At 36.7% G+C, this 18,884-nt stretch overlaps 2 protein-coding genes across 2 annotated transcripts; both read left to right on the forward strand.

Moving 5' to 3' along the window:
* The first annotated feature begins 229 nt into the window (after positions 1 to 229).
* LOC141591659 (putative inactive patatin-like protein 9) lies at positions 230 to 4,258 on the forward strand. Its single transcript, XM_074412063.1, has 2 exons — positions 230 to 1,370; positions 3,542 to 4,258. The coding sequence occupies exons 1-2, from the start codon at positions 432 to 434 to the stop codon at positions 3,755 to 3,757; spliced, it is 1,155 nt and encodes a 384-aa protein (XP_074268164.1). The 5' UTR covers positions 230 to 431; the 3' UTR covers positions 3,758 to 4,258.
* A 10,932-nt stretch (positions 4,259 to 15,190) lies between these two features.
* Positions 15,191 to 18,454, forward strand: LOC141591660 (U4/U6 small nuclear ribonucleoprotein Prp31 homolog). Its single transcript, XM_074412064.1, has 3 exons — positions 15,191 to 15,440; positions 17,348 to 17,488; positions 17,743 to 18,454. Exons 1-3 carry the CDS (start codon positions 15,438 to 15,440, stop codon positions 18,214 to 18,216), a joined length of 618 nt encoding a protein of 205 aa, XP_074268165.1. The 5' UTR covers positions 15,191 to 15,437; the 3' UTR covers positions 18,217 to 18,454.
* Positions 18,455 to 18,884: the final 430 nt, after the last annotated feature.

Genomic DNA, 18,884 nt, shown 5'->3' on the forward strand with positions numbered 1-18,884 from the left:
TTAAAAATATCACCATTTTAAGGGTATTTAACGCGTCTCTTGGCGTATATTCCGTATTAAGTTACATTCCGTAGGTGCCCTACGTTTAAGAGCCAAAAATAATTCAAGTTCAAACAAAATGCAATTGGACGTTGAAAAAGAAAAAGCAAAAGACCAAAAAACAAAAAATAATAAATAAATTAAAATAAAATTTCTTTTTAACGCACGTCTATGGAATATTTAGACCACCACCACCTCACTTCCCCCCTCACACCCTCACCCACTTCCCAAACTCTCAATATATATAAACCCCTTTCAACACCCACACTTTTCTCCTTACTCACCACTCTCCATTCTCTAACCACCTTTCCTCCCTCTCTTCCATTCTAAACTGTATTATCGTCTTATTATCATCGGGTGTTTGTTTGTTTGATTAATACTCTGTATTACCAATGGAGCTGAGTAACAAGATGACGATGGAGATATTCTCGAAACTCGAACAACAATGGCTCGCAACTCAAACAACACTCAATTCCGATACTAAAAAGACAAAAATCTTGTCTATTGACGGAGGCGGAATCTCCGCCTCCATCGCCGCAGCATTCCTCGTTCACCTCGAGGAAACGATCCAATCAAAAACCGGCGTCACCTCCGCTCGTGTTGTCGATTTCTTCGACATCGTCGCCGGTACCGGTGTCGGCGCTATCCTCGCCGTATTGATCACCGCCGCCGACTCCACCACCGGCCGTCCTCTCTTCTCTGCCGCGGAAGCGGCCTCGTTTCTAACTAACAACGCCGGAAAACTGTTTAAACCGCGTCGTTCCGGCGTGTTTCGCCGGAACTCCGGTAAGTTTTCCGGCGATAGTCTCTCCGCGGTGATGAAACAAACTTTTCAAAACATGACGTTGAAGGACACGTGTAAGCCGATACTAATTCCTTGTTACGACACAGTATCATCGGCGCCGTTCGTGTTCTCACGCGCGGCCGCGAGCGCGTCGAGTTTAGATTTCGAACTGTGGAAAGTATGTTGTGCGGCGGTGGCGACGCCGGCGGTGTTTGATCCTTTTAAGTTGTCATCCGTCGACGGAAAAACTTCTGTTGTGGCGGTTGACGGTGGTGTTGTGATGAATAATCCGTCGGCCGCGGCGGTTACGCATGTTTTACATAATAAGGTTGAGTTTCCGACGGTTAACGGTGTTGAGGATTTGCTGGTGTTGTCGTTAGGGAATGGAACGTTGAGTTGCCGTGGAATTGGTGAGAATTGGGGTGGAAGTAGTAAAAAGATGACTAGGTGTGTTGTTGATGTCGCCGTTGATGGTGTTTCTGAGACGGTTGACCAAATGTTGGGGAACGCTTTTTCTTGGAATCGTAATGACTACGTTAGAATTCAGGTATAATTTCGATTATTTACCTTTAATTAAAATATTTCAAATATATAGTCTTTCTAACCTTAAAATACCATCCATTTTTCATTATTTGTCGGTTTTCGAATTATTTTTCAATATTGCACGTACATCATTATATGTGATCCTTATTGTTTATGTTAATATGTTTATACTTAAATCGTACATTTTTCGTATTCTTGAAAGCAATTGTGGGTCGGAGGGAGTTGTACCGGAACCAGGTTAAGGTAGTAAGGCTGATCACAATTAAAATCGAAGTTTTAACTTAAGTTTCCCTTTTATTTAGGCCATGTTTGGTAAACGACATAAGCAGATTAATGATAGCAGATAGCGTTAGCAGATTTTAGTAGGAGGTTTGACCATCATATGAAATTAGCAGAATTTAGAAAAGCGTGTTTGGTAACTAGCAGATTACACAAATCTACCATTTCCATGTATAAACTCAATATGCTGCTATTAGCAACATATTCAAAAACAGTAGATTCCGGCCAATATGCTGTCTGAATATACTATTAAACAAACACGTAAAATTAGTAGATTGATTGGTCAAACTACTATTTAAGCCGGAATCTACTAATTTCATCTAATATGTTGTTTACTAAACGGGGCCTTAATGTTTACTCTATTAATATTTGATCTTGAAGATCATTTTTGCACCTAATGTTAAATCCTGATTCTGTTACTGTTCTCAAATGAATAAAAATGTAAAGAATCGATTGGGACAGATGATGTGTTTAATGTCGAATGTTGTTGAAGATGGTGATTTAGTTCTATTTTTGTGGCAAAAATCTTCGATTTTTCATATTGTTTGCTTAGATACAAAAAGAAAAATCTATGTAGGTTGATTAGCTTTGTGTACATACTACATACTTGATGTATCGTAAAATGTTCCTTTGACGGAAATTAAACATTTGCTTTTTTAGAAATTTTAAGTTTCTAAGATATAGGCGGCAAAAGGGGTAAGTTAAAGTAACTAGAGTATAATGGTAAGTTTGGTAGACTTTATATTCATATTCACAATTACTCTGTATTCCAACAACTAAGGGTACGATATTACTTATGTTTGTAGACTTACGTTTTAATTTAATATATGAGTTTACTGTTGTCAAAAAAAAAACTAAGGGTATAGTATTAAAATCCTCTGTTTATAGGGTAAAATTTGTAAAATTGTTTGAACTGGACGGAATTTATTTGAAGAACTAAATCGAACTAAAGTGTACTAAAGTTAAGTTCAAAAGAATATAACATAACGCAATTATAAGGTGTGAAGCATATATTAGGGTCGTTGTACATTGTATAACAGTCTTGCAGAGGAATTACTCTTGTAGTAATACCAGTTCAGTGCAATAATTTTGATGGAATGATAAATGTAGTAAATTCAAAAAGGGAAAATATCACGATTTCTACCGAAATTAAAATGATGTTGTGCAAAATGTGAAAAAGGCGATCTTAAAGAACCCGTTTTACCTGGACTTGAATAAGGGACTTCAAGAATTTGTGATGAAACTAATTGCGTATATGAATTATGATCAAAGTTAATTACTCCAAGTGATCTTCATTTATGTAATTTGAAGGACTAAAACTTAATTTATGGCATTTTAATAAATGATGCTAATAGTTAGGTAATTTCTTGGTCACTAACTATGAATAAAAATGTCAATAATAAATGGTTCATTACAATTTTCTATTATTAGGCGGTACTTAATCCTTTTTCATGCTAAAAAAGGTGAAGTAATTCTCCAATTTATGATGCATAATTTTTTTTATGTGCTAATTTAATATGAGCTTTGGCCTTTAGTTGAGTGGTGGGTTTAGAAAATGTAGAAGACGGTCCACAACTCAATTTAAAGCAATTATTATTGTGAAGGCAGAAATCACGGATTATTGCCTTTAAAAATAAATCATACCGACACTTTCATTACTGTAGACAGAACTGCTAGTAGGTCCTCATTTTGTTTACATTTATATAAAGAGTAAATGCCAATTCCCCTGTTTTTTGCAACTTGATCCGTAATTCGTCGTTTAATTTAGATGTCAGCTAATTCAGATGATAACAATTCTAAAAACCATCGATATTACATGAAGTATAAATGTATAATGGCCTAAAATGAAATGTTACTCATGTTATGCTAATAATATTCGGTTTGATTCATGAACAGGCAAACGGATTTGACGAGTCAGGGTCGATGACAATGGAGAAGGCACTGAAGGAGAGAGGCATTGAGTCGCTAGCATTCGGAGGCAAGCGTCTTTTACCCGAAACAAATGCTGATAGAATCGAGGGGTTCGTGCAACGTCTTATTAGTGCATCACCAAAGACCAGCTTGCCACCCAGTCCTTACAAATCACTCACTCCTCTACTCGACGGTCGTTAATTTTACTTATTTATCTCTTAAAAATCTAGTAGTAGTTATGGCATTAGATATCGCCTATTACCCCCTATACATAAGAATTTTAGTTTATCGCGTTCATATGTTTTGATGCATAAAAAGCGTTTTTAATCGTTACAGCCTATATAGTCACGGCGTGACAATTGGCTGTTAACGTAGTTAAACCTTTTTCAGTCAATTGATCCCATTTTGACCTTTTTTTCTCCTCGCTAAAAGGCAAATCGGATTCAATTGACTAAATCGGAGGGAACGTAATACCTGATTCCCCCGATGTAGGACATAGAAGCACTACTACGATGTTAAAACCTGTCTAAGGTTAAAACAGCTAACTTCCTGGTTTGTAATCTAAGGGCATAAATGAGCATATGTTTGCTCTGTCTCCCTTAAAATGTAATTTATTTTTTTGTTTTCATGGGTGAAGAGATGAATTGTATGGATCAGATTTAGATAACTAAATGTTTATATGAGTGTTATATTTTTAATTTATTATTTGATTTCACGAGACGAGCCTTTACTCTTCTGAGTTAATTAGATCGAGTGAAATGTAGACTGATTTACAATGCCTTTGTACTGTTAACGATTATACTCGAGTTCAGGGTTCAAAATCTCGGCCGAGTTGTATCGTATCGGCAGAATTGTATCGGATTTTCACTACCGATACGAGATATCGCCCGAGAAATCAGCGAGATTCTCCGCAATCCGTCCGTGACGACCGATTATACCGATACCGCGACTACGACCGATACCGAGATTTAAAACCATGCTCGAGTTTAACCGTTTAAGCTTGATTGGCTTTCGAAACCTCTTCATATTTAACATGTTGAATCGTCGAAGGTTACCACAATCCCTCCCTTTCATTTGGTTACATAGAACTCTATTGTTCCACAACAAATGACTGTAGTGAGATAATCACTGTACCTTATAAACAATAGTCACCCTCGATATCTGATCACCACGTCAAAATGCCCTGTAATAACGCAGATGTCAACTAATTTAGTTGGTAAAGTCATGAGAAGTGGTGCTCATGACTTGGGTTCAAATCCTTCAGCATCAAAATATTGTCCGGTAATGGTACACTCTAGACGTACTCATACCCGTTTACAAGTATACTCGACCTAGCTAAACCGTGTCATATCCCGACCTGGTCGACATAATAGACATGTCTGCTAAAACGCGACGAGAAAGTAGGCAATAATCAACTTTTGATACAAAGATGGACATTTTTGCCAATGCATGCTAAAGTGGACTGAAAAAGAAGCAGATAATTTAGGTTTTTTTGGTGAAGTATAAGTGTGATGAAAAGAAAGCAATAGATAGAGATATTCAGGAGATTTAGATCAGATGATGGGATCATAAGTCCGACAATGGCTTAGGATTCTTTTAGCTTGTACATTAGATTCTCAAGATTTAGATTCACAAAACAACAAATTAAAGCTGTTTCAATTCTCACATCACATAGCATGCTACAAATTATTAGCCGGTAGAAATAAGATTAATCAATTAGGTCCTCTCTTTAGTTCATTTCAGTTTCAGTAAGTCTTATTATAGACGGAGATATCCGTTTGTTTATAATGAGAGACAGGTCAGATCCCTTTCACAAAGAGGCAAATAAGAGGCCAAATGGTAACTCACTTGGTTTTCCACTTGCCCTCCCACTTGCCTCTTTGGGAGAGGGATCCGACCCGTCTCTTATTATAGACGGATATCCCCGTCTATAATGAGAATTTGTGTTTCAGTTTAGTTCAGGCCGATTTAGTTCAGTTCATCTAATTTCAGTCCCAAAAAAATAGTCTTGGTCTCTCTTTTAAGAAGGATATATCCGTCTTAAGATTAAAACAGGATAAACGGCATCATACACTCCTACTTACATAGATAGGACAAGGTTTTGGCTAATATATACTCCTTCCGTCCCAGTCATTTGTTTACTTTTGGCTTTGGCACAAAGACCAAGGAAAAGGGAGAGACCATTTGTGGTGGTTATCAGTAGATGACAAATGAATTGGACGTGTATGATCAAATTACCCTTAAAAACCTTCATAATATAGAAAGGTAAACAAATGAATGAGACACCCTAAAATGATATAGGTAAACAAATGATCGGGAGGGAGGCAATAATCATTATGCTTTTTATCTCATCTAACATTATTTGACCTGTTTTAAGTTTAAGACGCACACCCCATCTTAAACATAAACTTGATAAAATTGAGAACTTATAATTAAGTAGATGATTAGCAAGTGTAACATGTGAGATCTGATGTGCAAGCTAGACAGATGAGATGTACTACCATGCATTTTTAAGGAAAACTATGATAATTAGGTGATTACTCTTATCAAATTTGTCAGTATTAAATCTCAATCTTTATTTAGGATTTGACAATTATGGATCCATGGTAGAACACCTTAATCAGGTCATATCTTTTGCTTTCATTTGATTCTGTGGTGACTATATAAATATCTTTTGCTTGGGAGGTTTCTTGAGATCATGGGCAATCGAACCGATGACTTGATCAATGTTATATTTGAGGGCAAGTCGAAGATTACAAATTACATGTGTACTAAAATGACTAAATGAGTATTAGTAATCATTTTGACATAGTTAACTTAAGCCATCGAGATTAAATAAAGCTCAATATCGCGTCGTTAATGTGTCAAAAACTTATCTTGAATTCAAAATCTATGGTGGAAAAGGTGAAAGTAAGACTCGCAAGTTGGAAAGTTGGATTAATCTCAAAAGCGGGAAGATTGGTTCGAATTAAATTTGTTTTGAACTCTCTTCCCCTCTTCTATTTATCCATTTTCCAGATTCCAAAAGAAGTTGAAGAAAATTATCAGTCTACAGAGAAGGTTTTATTGGGGAAGCAATAATGAGAAGAAGGTTGTCCATCTGATCAACTGGAGTATTATTCAAAGGCCAAAGACAATGGGAGGATGAGGTGTGGCGGATTTGCAGATAAAAAATGCAAGCAATGCTCTTTAAGTGGTGGTGGCGTTTTTTAATGGAACATGAGTCACTTTGGAAAAGAATTATTTGTTCAATACATGAGCTCAAATCCGATGGAGTGTTTAGAAGTGATGGTAAAGTGGCTAAGTATGGTTTATGGAAGTCTATATGCTCTACTAGTGAATGAAATCTTCACATTGAACAAGTCATAAAACAAGGTATCAAATTACAAGTCGGACGAGGAAATAAAATCAAATTTTGGGAGGATCTATGGATTGGCAATGTAACACTCAAAGAAGGATTTCCCAGACTCTTTAGTGTATCATTTCAGAAAAATAACAAGGTGGCTGACTTGGGTACTTGACAAGGAGACGAAAGGGCTTGGCAACTCCATTGGAGAAGAAGTTTGTTTCAATGGGAATTGTTGCTGGTCAACCAACTAATAATTTTGATTATTGGTGGCTTCAAACCTGTAAGAGATAAAGACGATAGACAATTCTGGAGCTTTGAGAAGCCAGGTTACTACAGAGCTAAGTCTTTCGTCGATGCCCACTACAAATTGAAGTATAGCTCACTGGATCAGAGGATTTGATTCAGCCAAGTTTGAAAAGGACTCGCACCACCAAGGTATGAAATACTTTTATGGGCAATAATGTGGAAAAGGGTGAACACAAGAGATAAGATAATGAAGTGAGAAGTAATGAATTGGGATGAAAGTAAATGTATTTTTTGTGGTGAGTGTTTGGAGACCGCCTGTCACCTATTCTTGAATTGTAGATTCTCGTGGCAACTATGGACTGATATTTATGGAATGACTCTCACTTTGTTGGTTTTGAGAAACGACTTTGGAAAGCATTTTTCATTGCTATCGTGACGATTATAGGGGAGATGAGAAATGGAGCTATTTTTTAGAACAAGATGCCTTGCTGGCTCTCCATGATGGATAAATTTCTTCTAAGGGTATGTGGTGCAAATCATGGAAAGAAAATTTACCTTATACGTTGGAGGAATGGTTAAATAACTAGAAATCGTTGCGATCGTGGAAGGAACAAAGAATTATGAAAAGAAGGGCTTTGAGGGTTGGTACTTGAACCCAATATGCAAGCTTTCTGCTTTTTTGGAAGGTTTCAATGTTTTAGTTGTTTTGATACTTTTTCGTTTCCTTGTGAACTTTTTTTTGGGACTCTACTCGCTATAGGTCTCCGCGTTTTATCCCTTCTTAATAAAAAAAAAACAAGAGATGTTGATAAGTAGGCCAGGTACATGCATATGAATTCTCTTCATTTCCTCCACTTCATTACTTATTAACATGTATGAGTATAGGATTTAATTTGGGGAAAAAGTCGGCAGTTTAGATTTATCTAGATTGTATGAAAATTGAGGTGAGGATTTAAACGCATTAAACCTAGATGAAAACCTGTCTATTAACAGATAATGGAAAGAAAGTTAACTCGATAAATAAATACTTGGTACATTTGAATTAGAACAAACCAAAGCTGAAATAAACAAATGGAAAAGTGAATAAAACTATAAAAAGTGAAGCAAAAATGAAATTATTAGATGTGACTAGAGCTCAATATTGTGTACTCCAAATATGACACAAATAGCACCTTGGTTACTTAGTGATAATAGGTAAGGCAAAATGACAACTTGAAAAAAAATACCAATTCTTTTATGAGACGGTCTCTCATATTTCAATAACGTTTCTGCGAGACCTCTTGCATGATAGAGATAATTTATAGCTATCAATTTATTTTTCTTTCTTTCTTTCTTGTTAATTTCTAGTGTGTAGTTAATGGCATGTCTCACACATATTTAATATGAGACCGTCTCTCGGTGAGAACCTCTCAAAGAAAAAAACAGTGCATAGATGGTACAATTATATGAGCATTATTCAGAGAATCTCACATATAATACCAAAACAAAGAGGCAGAGAAAATATATTTTTCTGAAAATTGTATGTAGTGAAACCAACAGCATTATATGATAGCTTGAAGATACAAACATTAGTGTCATATGGCTCCATACCTTATTGTCCTATACAATTAAGTAATGTCTTCTGTAGTCATTGCCAAAAATAATGCAACACCCTAAGTTTTTGGTAACTAGCATAAGTAAGTGTTGCATTCTTGTCAAATGTCAAGTGTCTTTTTTCATTTGTTTTGTACTTTTGTTGCCTCATTTTTATGACTTGTGTTGCTTTGTTCGAGTTGGGCTAAACTCATATAAGTGTCGGTTCGACGGTTCAAGTAAGTCGGTGAAATAAATACACATGTATAAGAATCATTGATTGAGCCTCATTATCAAGTCCCAACTTTTATCAAAGTTGGCTGGTGTGAGTGGTAAGAGCTCTCATCTCTTAAACAAGTGGTCATTGTCTTCAGTACTCCGAAAGAGATTGTCCCAGTTGTCGGTAGGGGATACTCCTGATCAACACCAAAAAAATTATCAAGTCCTAACTTTTTTGAGTATGCAAGTCTTTGGAGCTTGAAATAAGCGGGTAGTGACACCCAGCCATTAGCCTACGTTTTTTGTTAAGATGATTTTCTCATAAGAAATTTCAATAAGGTACAGAATTAAGTAACACAAAATACATAATATTATTACTCTTATTTAAACTACTCGAGAAATCTTGGGGTATTTGAATAATAAAAATAAAATACTAAAAAAAGGAGAAACTTGTAAGTATCATTTCATTTCTCATTCTCATTCTCATCTTTCCTTTTTCTATAGCTTGTTGTGTGATATTGGGTTTGTCGCACTCCCCAAATCAAACAAATAACTCAACTAATGTAGTAGGGTAGTTGAGGTCGAACCACAGGGAGATCAAGTTTGAATACTAGTTTTGTCTTACATTATAAGTTAGCTACGTGAATCATGAAATTGATTGATATTAAACTAATTAACTAAATTAATAACTACTAAAACAATTAAAGTAAGAAAGCAAGTAATAGAAATGGCAATTCAACAAGAGAAGTGAAAATGAGCAAGAAAAGATTAAGTTGTAAATCAAATGATTAAAGGGCCTAGAACTCGGTTCTCCCACAACGATTCATAATTCCACGTCACGATTCCCTAGGCTAATCACTCGGGTAGACAAGCAAGGGGGAGATGGCTCTAATTCGCCTACTAACTCCCTCTCGGGCTCATAATAGGACACTAGCTCTACCCACCAACCCCCCTCTCGGGTTCGAAGGTCGGAATCCCTAACTCAACACTAGAGCTGATCATGGGCCGGGCCTATGCGGGTTTGGGCCGGGTCGGGATGAAAAAAATGGCCCACATGTGCGGGTTGGCCCGGACCGGGCCAAATGAGAGGGCCTATTTAGCGAGCCCAAGCCCAGCCTTTATGGGCTAAATCGGGCTTTTGGGCCTAAATGGGCTTTTCAGGCCCTAAAATTTACGACTTACCGAACGAGATAAGTAGTATAATACCTTCAACTAGTACTTTAAAAGTGCACTTAGTATAAAAAATCGTACAAAGTATGATGAAGTACATATGAATTAATCTTCAAAAATGGAATAAAAGACAATCATCGACACATTATAATGCTTAATCATATCTAGTAGATATGATTTATGATACGTAAACATCGCTTTTAAATCTCAATAAATATATACATGAGTTTATAAGGAATTATATATAAAATTTACGCTACTTACACAGATTTTATAATAAAAATATTCCTTAATAATAAATATGGGCCGGGTCGGGCCAAAATTTGGGCCAAACGCTTAGCCCAAACCCGGCCCAAAAGTACATTGGGCTTTTTTGGGCCGGCCCATGGGCTTTTTGGGGCCAAAATAAAAGGTTCAAGCCCTTCAAAAAAGCGGGCTGGGCTGGGCCGGGCCAATGGGCTTGGGCCATTTGATCAGCTCTACTCAACACCCAACTACCCAAAAAACATGCATTTTTCCAAGGTGGTCAAGTAATTGGTCAAGGTCACTAAGCACTCATCGTATTCCGGGTCATCCCACTCCTCCTCTCGGAGGTCGATTTCAAACGCTAGCCTAGAGGTACCCTCCCTTGGTTCTCCCTTTCGGTCTCAACCTAGGTTAGTGATAAGACCAACTTCCGGGTACCCAATTTACAACCTAACCAACTCTCGTTGGTGGACAAGGGTTACAAATCAACACTACCCAAAATCAATCCATAAACCAAATCATTCCTCTAAACTACCCTTACCAATTTCCCCCAACAATTAGCCTTTATGAGAATCAATTAGCGAAATTACTCATGTCGGGTCAAACCGAGTCCTAGTAGAAGACTACTCACTAATCATATTTAATCTAACATAAGATACATTTATAATTATTCTAAACATAAAATTAAGCATAATTAATAATAAAGATTGTAACTTTAATCTAATAGAATGACTAATAAACTACACTAAACATGGTAAGATTAATAAAAACTAAAACTTTGATTAATTTAAGTGACTAAACTAACTAAAACATAATAATAATGAAAATAACAATAACAATAAGAAAGAGAGGGAAGAATTAATACCAAATTTGCATTAAATGGGAAAATGAACATAGATCTTCAAAGGATTACAAAAGATCGAAACTTTGAACAAATTTGACACTAATTTCTACCCTGAATTAATTATGAGATAATAATGTGAATAAATAAGGAATAAAAATGAATTTATTTTTGTACTGCTACTCTCCTCTCGTGTTCGTGCTCTCTGCCCAACTAATGGAGGCTCCCCAAAATTCCCAAATGACTAGGGATGTCAATGGATCGGGTTCGGGTCGGGTGAAGCCTCATCCGTCATCCATCCGTCCTTTTAAAATCTCATCCAACCCGTCCGTCATCCGTGAAACATATCATCCGTCATCCATCCATCCATCATCCATGGATGAAACGGGTGGATCGGGTGATAAACGGGTGTTGTGTATTTATATATTTCAAGTTAAAAATAAAATGATGATTTTTTTTTTCTCTACAAAAATTAAGTTAGATAATTATTTAGTTTAACTTTCTAGTGAGTAGGTTCACAAAATATCTATATTGAGAGTAGACAAATATGAAAATTTAAATATTTTATATCTTAATAATGTGTTATATGTAAAAAAAATTAAATAAATAGTAATAAAATCGGGTGATGGATGGATGTCGGGTGGATGGCGGGTGGAATTTCTTAATCCAACCCATCCGTCATCCATCATCCGTTTCATCCGTCATCCATCCATCATCCATTTAAGTCGGGTTTTCATCCATCTTTTAGGATCGGGTGGATCGGGTTTTGATGGATGCGGGTGAAATTGACATCCCTACAAATGACGGCTGCCCCTCGCACACCCAATGAAGCCTCCCCCTTTTTTGGTCTTCCAAAAAGACATAAAAGCCCCTGACATTTGTCCAATTTGCTGGCTTCAATGTAACGGATCATGTGCATCGAGTTGACTACGAAGGAATGTGGCCCAATTAATTAAGGCAGCCCAAAGTCATGTGAGCACAAGATACATACGACTTGGCAAAAGAGAGGCACCATTTCACTATTTATAAAATGATTGGTCATGAAAGGGTTGATCATTTGTTAATTTCATTTGCTCCTCCTTGATCTGTTTTGACTCCCTTCTTTATTCCTACAAAATACAACCAACGAAAGTAGTACCAAAATCATGGAAATAAAGTAACCGTCTCAATTTATTTTAATAAAACTACTAATTAGTAATTAAACTAATAAATGAGCTATTTAATCAATTAAGCATGCAAAATCGAGTCGAAATAAGGTATAAATGAGGGGTAAAAAGCGACCAAAATGTCACATATCATTGTGACTAAAGTAAGTTACCTTAAATTATAATTCGATTTTCATTTTTCAGTAAGGACGAGCGTCCGTACTAGCCCCTAAATCCGCCACCGCTAAAGTGGTAATCATGCATGCAAAGAATATTAAATCAACTACAAAGTATCACATAAAAGACAATTGAACAACAGTCGTTAATTTTTGATAACAAAAAGGAAGTACGTAGCATAGGTCGTAGAGCATTTACCTTTTGCCCAAATGTGTAAAATTTCACCATCAAACTCAACTTGTTTGCCACTAATTAATCAGACTCTAAAGCATTCTTCAGGGGCCTCAAGGTCCTTTAATTTAGAGCTAGATTCTCCTAAATTTGGAAGCTAGATCCTCCCCTACTATTATTTAAACATATCTTTGTTGCACATTAAGCAAATGACAAATCAAATCAAAATATTCTATTGAACATTTTCCAAGAATTGTTACAAGTACTAGTACAAAATTAAAGAAGAGTGTATAAAATCGATATTGGGATTTCAGCCATCAATTTAAATTTTTGGTTCAAATGAATTTTTAACATGGTATCAGAGTTAATGCGGTCAAAAGGTCACGAGTTCGAATCTGATTAACATCAGGTATGTGGAGGTCTGCCGTTGCATCCACATTTCAAGCTCACGGGGACTTCGTGTGAAGGGGTGTGCTAGATATATAAAGGTCTTGAGACTTCAATCTTCAACTTTACGGAAAATGGTTATTCCAAGAATGTCTTCATGTAAAATAGAACTGTTACACAAATTTAAGTTGAACTGTCTTAAGACGGTTAGATGTGCCTAAAGACTAACGAGTCAAATTTCACCCAGGTCGGATAAATGCTGATATATATAGATTTTTCACCAATCCTTGGGCTTTTTGCCATTTCCACATTACACATATATCGTATTTGACTTGTTTAAATTTAAGACGGACATACTTAAACAAAAATTGATGTACAGACTTATATGAGAAGGTATCAAATAATCCAATTAGTTTTGCTGAAGACGGGTCGGAGCAAGTGACGGATAATGACACTCACAAAACGAATAGGGGGGACAAGGTGGGGCACCCCCATGTGCTTCCCTCTCTCCTCTATTTGGGTTATTTGTGAGGGAAAATGGTATCCGTCACTTTGAAATGGCGGATATGTGTCGTCACAAATGAGATTCTGTGCAAATAACCAGTAGTTATACTATGTAGACTACATAACTAGTCGAGTCACGACTGATTTGTGAAATTGTCTTATACAAAATTGTTGATGTTCTTTAAGGTAAAAGTAGTTGGAGGATGGTGGCCAAGTGGAGGGAACAAAAACCCTTGCATAACTTTTGTGAAATGGGACCTTAAAGTATCTTGTATATCACCATCCTTACAAAGTAAAATAGACGTGAAAAGAGTGCGATTTTTGCAAGAATAGGACAAAGGACATGGAATAAGTAAAACAATAAAGAGAATATGTGAATAAGGAGGGAAAAGAATAGAAAATACTCTCAAATTATGGCTCTTTGTAGTACACATCAATGCTCTAATCTCCATCCAAAAATAAGACTAGTTTAGAACTTGAATTACGAGTCGTGTGGATGCAAGGACATGTCTCCCCATAAGTCATAACTGGTGTTAATATTCCAGTTTAGAATTGAGCGGTGATGAGATTTGAACCCGTGACCTATTAATCACACTGGCTCTTATACAATGTCCTAAAATCATTTTAACTGAAAGCTTAAGTTCATGGTTAAAGTTCCAAGATTGGTTTCATACGCAAACAACTTCTTCTAACTCATTTAACTTATGTGCACTGGGCTTAGTAATAAAGTTGCATACTATTGGATATAAGCCCAATTTGAAATGTTAAAGCCCAAAATATTTGGATTAGATGAGAGATTTTGTTGTTGTTGATAATTGATGGGTTATAGACCTCAGCTCGGTATGACCCGGTTTGTTCATTCATATAGGCCCATATCCGACAGAGAGGCCACCTGGTAATCCGATACTACACACACACATTCAAATAAATAAGATAACGATCCCGTATAAGTTATAACATACATCCGAACCGACCTGTCGACAACTCGACATCCCTAAGGTGGAAGACATTCATAAGATTCATTTACGAATCTTAGATTTCGGTTATGTCTGAATTTGACGTAAAAGTTTTGATCCGCAAAAATGTAATATCCAGCATTCAAGTGTTACTTCCACTTAGAGCTAGATAGTGGGTCGGGCTGGCAAAAGGCATGGCCTGGTCAGCCCTATCCTGGGCCTGGCCCAAATGAAGGAGAGCCCGAGTCGGGCCTCCACGTGTTACCTCATATTTGGCCCGAGACCGGTCCCTGATGAGGCGGGTAGAACGGATCAAGCTACTTTTCTTTATTTGTTTATCATTTTCATCGCTCGGCCATTCAAAATTAAAGCACGGGCCCGACACTAGTGGTGAGATGGGCTAGAGATTGTGCTGGCTGGCATGCCACAATACAGTCCAAGGGTATGGCTTGGGCCAGCGCACCTGTACTGTCCACCTTTACTTCCACCTATAATAGAACTATAAATGATTTGAGCCAGCACGTCCAACCGTCAGAATCTGCTAGGATAAAACTCGGCTCGTGCTATCTTCGAACTCAAGCCGAGCTCGAGTTTCAATTTTTTAGGCTCGACAAGTTGAGCCTGATCTCGAATTCTAAATCCGAGATTAGGTCGGCTAGTTTAGAGCCCTACCTAGAATATTACCAAGAGTAGAAGCGCGCAATCTTTCCCAAATTTCCGCTCTTACTTAGATAACATATATTGTGCCGTGATAGTGTGACACGGTCCGTCATTCAAAGCTACAACCAGTCGATAATTTGGCGATTTCGCCCTAATTTTCTCAATTAGGGTTTCCGGAGCTTACGACAATCAACTTCGAATATTTAATTCGCTCTGCTAATTCCGATTAAGTAAAACAATGGTGAGTTTTCCGATTTTCGTCGATTTAATTCTCTGATTATCGATTATGTTTACATATTGTTTGAATTTCTGGAAATTGTGTGCTTAGCTATTTGTTTAATTTATCTTATGAATGTTTGAGAAGCCTACAATTTTGGAAGTTCTGGAAATTGTATCAATTGCTATTGATGATTGTGTTCTGATTAATGATTATTGACTATGTTTAGATGTAATACGATTATACGAATATGCGATTCGCTCAAAATAGAGCATAATTTGGTATAGTTATACTTAATTCTATTAGGTTATTCATGCTAATCGATTCGCGATTTGCGATTCAGTAGGCGGTCATCCAGTTTCGAACGCAATAGAGTACGATACTAAAGTGAAATTATAGGTAGTTTTGCGAAGGATAACATTAATTTGCTTATAATCATGTATTATTAGGATGAAATTATATTGGCTTTTAGGTCATAGATGTAGGAAATAACTCAAAATCTCGTCTCGTTATTAAAATTAGTGAAACCTTAAGGAGGCACCGGACATATTCGTTGAATTTCTGGAAATTGTGTGATTAGCTATTTGTTTAATTTATCTTATGAATGTTTAGAAACCTACAATTTCGGAAGTTCTGGAAATTGTATCCGTTGCTATTTGTTTGATTTGGTTTGGACTGATTGTGTTCTGATTATTGATTATGTCTCGATGTAATATTCGCTCAAGATAGAGCATAATTCGGTGTAATTATACCTAATTCGAATAGGTAATTCATGCGGATCGTCGATTCGCAATTCAGTAGGTGGGAATTCGGTTTCCAACGTAATAGTGTGCAATACTAAAGTGAAATTTTAGGTAGTTTTGTGAAGGATAACTTTAATTTGCTTAAATTATATTGGCTTTTAGGTCATAGATGTAGGAAATAACTCAAATCTTATCTCGTTATTAAAATTAGTGAAACCTTAAGGAGGCACCGGATTGAAGTTAGCCTGTGTTTTGGAGGACCGGAAATTATGGGTGTGGGCTTTGTTGATCAAGGCATTAAGAGTTAAAGATGATTGGGTGTTTTCCGCTTTTTATGTTCCTTAACATCCATGTCTGATTGTCTGTTAATCTGAGATTCTGAGTCTGTGTTGTTAGTTCGTCTTTCGATAGGTTGGCATTCGCTGCACTATTTCTGGGATGTATTACCTTATACGTAACTACTCATCTGTTTTGTTCATTACAGGATTATGTTTACATATTCTTTGAATTTCTGGAAATTGTGTGATTAGCTATTTGTTTAATTTATCTTATGAATGTTTGAGAAACCTACAATTTTGGAAGTTCTGGACATTGTATCCGTTGCTATTTGTTTGATTTGGTTTGGACTGATTGTGTTCTGATTATTGATTATGTCTTGATGTAATATTCGCTCAAGATAGAACATAATTCGGTGTAATTATACCTAATTTGAATAGGTAATTCATGCGGATCGTCGATTCGCAATTCAGTAGGTGGGAATTCGGTTTCCAACATAATAGTGTGCAATACTAAAGTGAAACTTTAGGCAGTTTTGCGAAGGATAAATTGCTTATAATCATGTGTTATTAGGGTGAAATTATTTTGGCTTTTAGGTCATAGATGTAGGAAATAACTCAAAATCTCGTCTCGTAATTAAAATTAGTGAAACCTTAAGGAGGCACCGGCTTGGAGTTAGCCTGTGTTTTGGAGGACCGGAAATTATGGGTGTGGGCTTTGTTGATTGAGGCATTAAGAGTTAAAGATGATTGGGTGTTTTCCGCTTTTTATGTTCCTTAAAATCCATGTCTGTTGATCTGAGATTCCGAGTATGTGTTGTTAGTTCGTCTTTTGATAGGCTGGCATTCGCTGCACTATTTCTGGGATGTATTACCTTGTACGTAACTACTCATCTGTTTTGTTTCATTACAGGATCATGAATATCTTATCGCAGGAAAGATGGAGAAGTTTGATGGAGTGTTGACTGGTAATGCTATCGAATCTCTGAAGTGTGATGATCTTGATGATGTTTTGAAACTGCAAAAGTCTCAACGCTTTAAGGATGTAATGCAGGTTAGTAAAAGAGCATTGTGTATGTTCTCATATTTGCGCTAAATCCGAGTTGTAATTCTACTTTAGTAACTCAGCATCTCGAACTGACTATGAGGGCTCTCCCTCTCCTGCTTTATCACTACTCTTTTGCATTTTGTTGCATTAGTCGTTTTCTTTCGTGTTCCTTTTAATGCGAGTGGGTAGAGGCTATTTGAACGTTCACTTTGTCTTTTAAATATGCCTCGTTCTGAGTTATTTGTACTTTAACATTGCAGAAAGTTGAAGCAGCACTGCTAAAAGGTTCAGAAGTTCCTGAACATGAAATAGGTTTGAAGGATCTTGAATATCTATCTGAGGGTATTGAACTCGAAATTAGCATCATTCACAACTTCATTCGTGACAAGTACCGCATGAAATTTCCCGAGCTCGAGTCCCTAGTACAGGACCCTATCGAGTATGCTCGTGCTGTAAAGAAGATTGGTAATGAAACAGACTTGACCGAAATTGATCTAGAAGGGCTTCTGCCATCTGCTATCATTATGGCTGTTTCTGTAACTGCTTCAACCACCAGGGGCAAGCCACTCCCAGAGGAGGTTTTGCAGAAAACTGTTGAGGCATGTGATCGTGTACTTGATCTCGATTCAACAAGAAAAAAGGTCCTTGGTTTTGTGGAGAGCAAATTGGCTTCGATAGCACCAAATCGTTCAGCAATTGTTGGAAGTGCAGCTGTAGCAAATCTAGAAAGATGATCAACAAAAGTAATGCCATGCTCGAGATTATCGGTAGAATTAAGTAGATGATGATCAACAAAAGTAACATCTGAGATCTGATGTGCAAGGTAGACAGACAGATGATGTAGGAAAACTATGATAATTAGGCGATTACTCTTATCAAATTTGTCTGTATTAAAATCGAATCTTTATGTAGGATTTGACAATTATGGATCCATGGTAGAACACCTTAATCAAACCATATCTTTTGCTTTCATTTGATTCTGTGTTAAGGATATAAACATCTTTTGGGAGGTTTCTTGAGACAATGAGATTCGAACCCAATACAGTTGGGTAAAATCGCAAAGGCATGGCGATTACTATGTCATGCTGACATAGTTTAGATTAAACAACGCTCAAATGCTCAATACAACGTTCTTACTGTGTCGAAAACCTATATTGAGTTCATCATCTAGTTTGTAGCTCATCTTGACAAGAGATATAGATAGGCATATGCAATGTTTTCGAAATCCCAATTTGGTCTTACGATTTTACGATTTAAAATGTCCAGCCGAATCCCGATCTCGGGTAGAAATCCAATTTATTCGGGAAAAAAAACCCTTCACAAAGTACGATTTTACGATCTTACATTCAATTCTAGAGTCCTAAAATAATCGTTTCCCTTGTTTTTAGCAATCGCGTGTGTA

The sequence above is a fragment of the Silene latifolia genome, chromosome 7 (genome assembly GCF_048544455.1).
Source record: "Silene latifolia isolate original U9 population chromosome 7, ASM4854445v1, whole genome shotgun sequence".
Lineage (NCBI taxonomy): Eukaryota > Viridiplantae > Streptophyta > Magnoliopsida > Caryophyllales > Caryophyllaceae > Silene > Silene latifolia.

Bases quoted from the DNA above. Each gene is read 5' to 3' on its own strand.
- LOC141591659 (XM_074412063.1), top strand. From the start codon at position 432: ATGGAGCTGAGTAACAAGATGACGATGGAGATATTCTCGAAACTCGAA. The intron at 1,371-3,541 runs GTATAATTTCGA...ATTCATGAACAG, and splicing joins ATGACTACGTTAGAATTCAG to GCAAACGGATTTGACGAGTC.
- LOC141591660 (XM_074412064.1), top strand. The intron at 17,489-17,742 runs GTTAGTAAAAGA...TTAACATTGCAG, and splicing joins GCTTTAAGGATGTAATGCAG to AAAGTTGAAGCAGCACTGCT.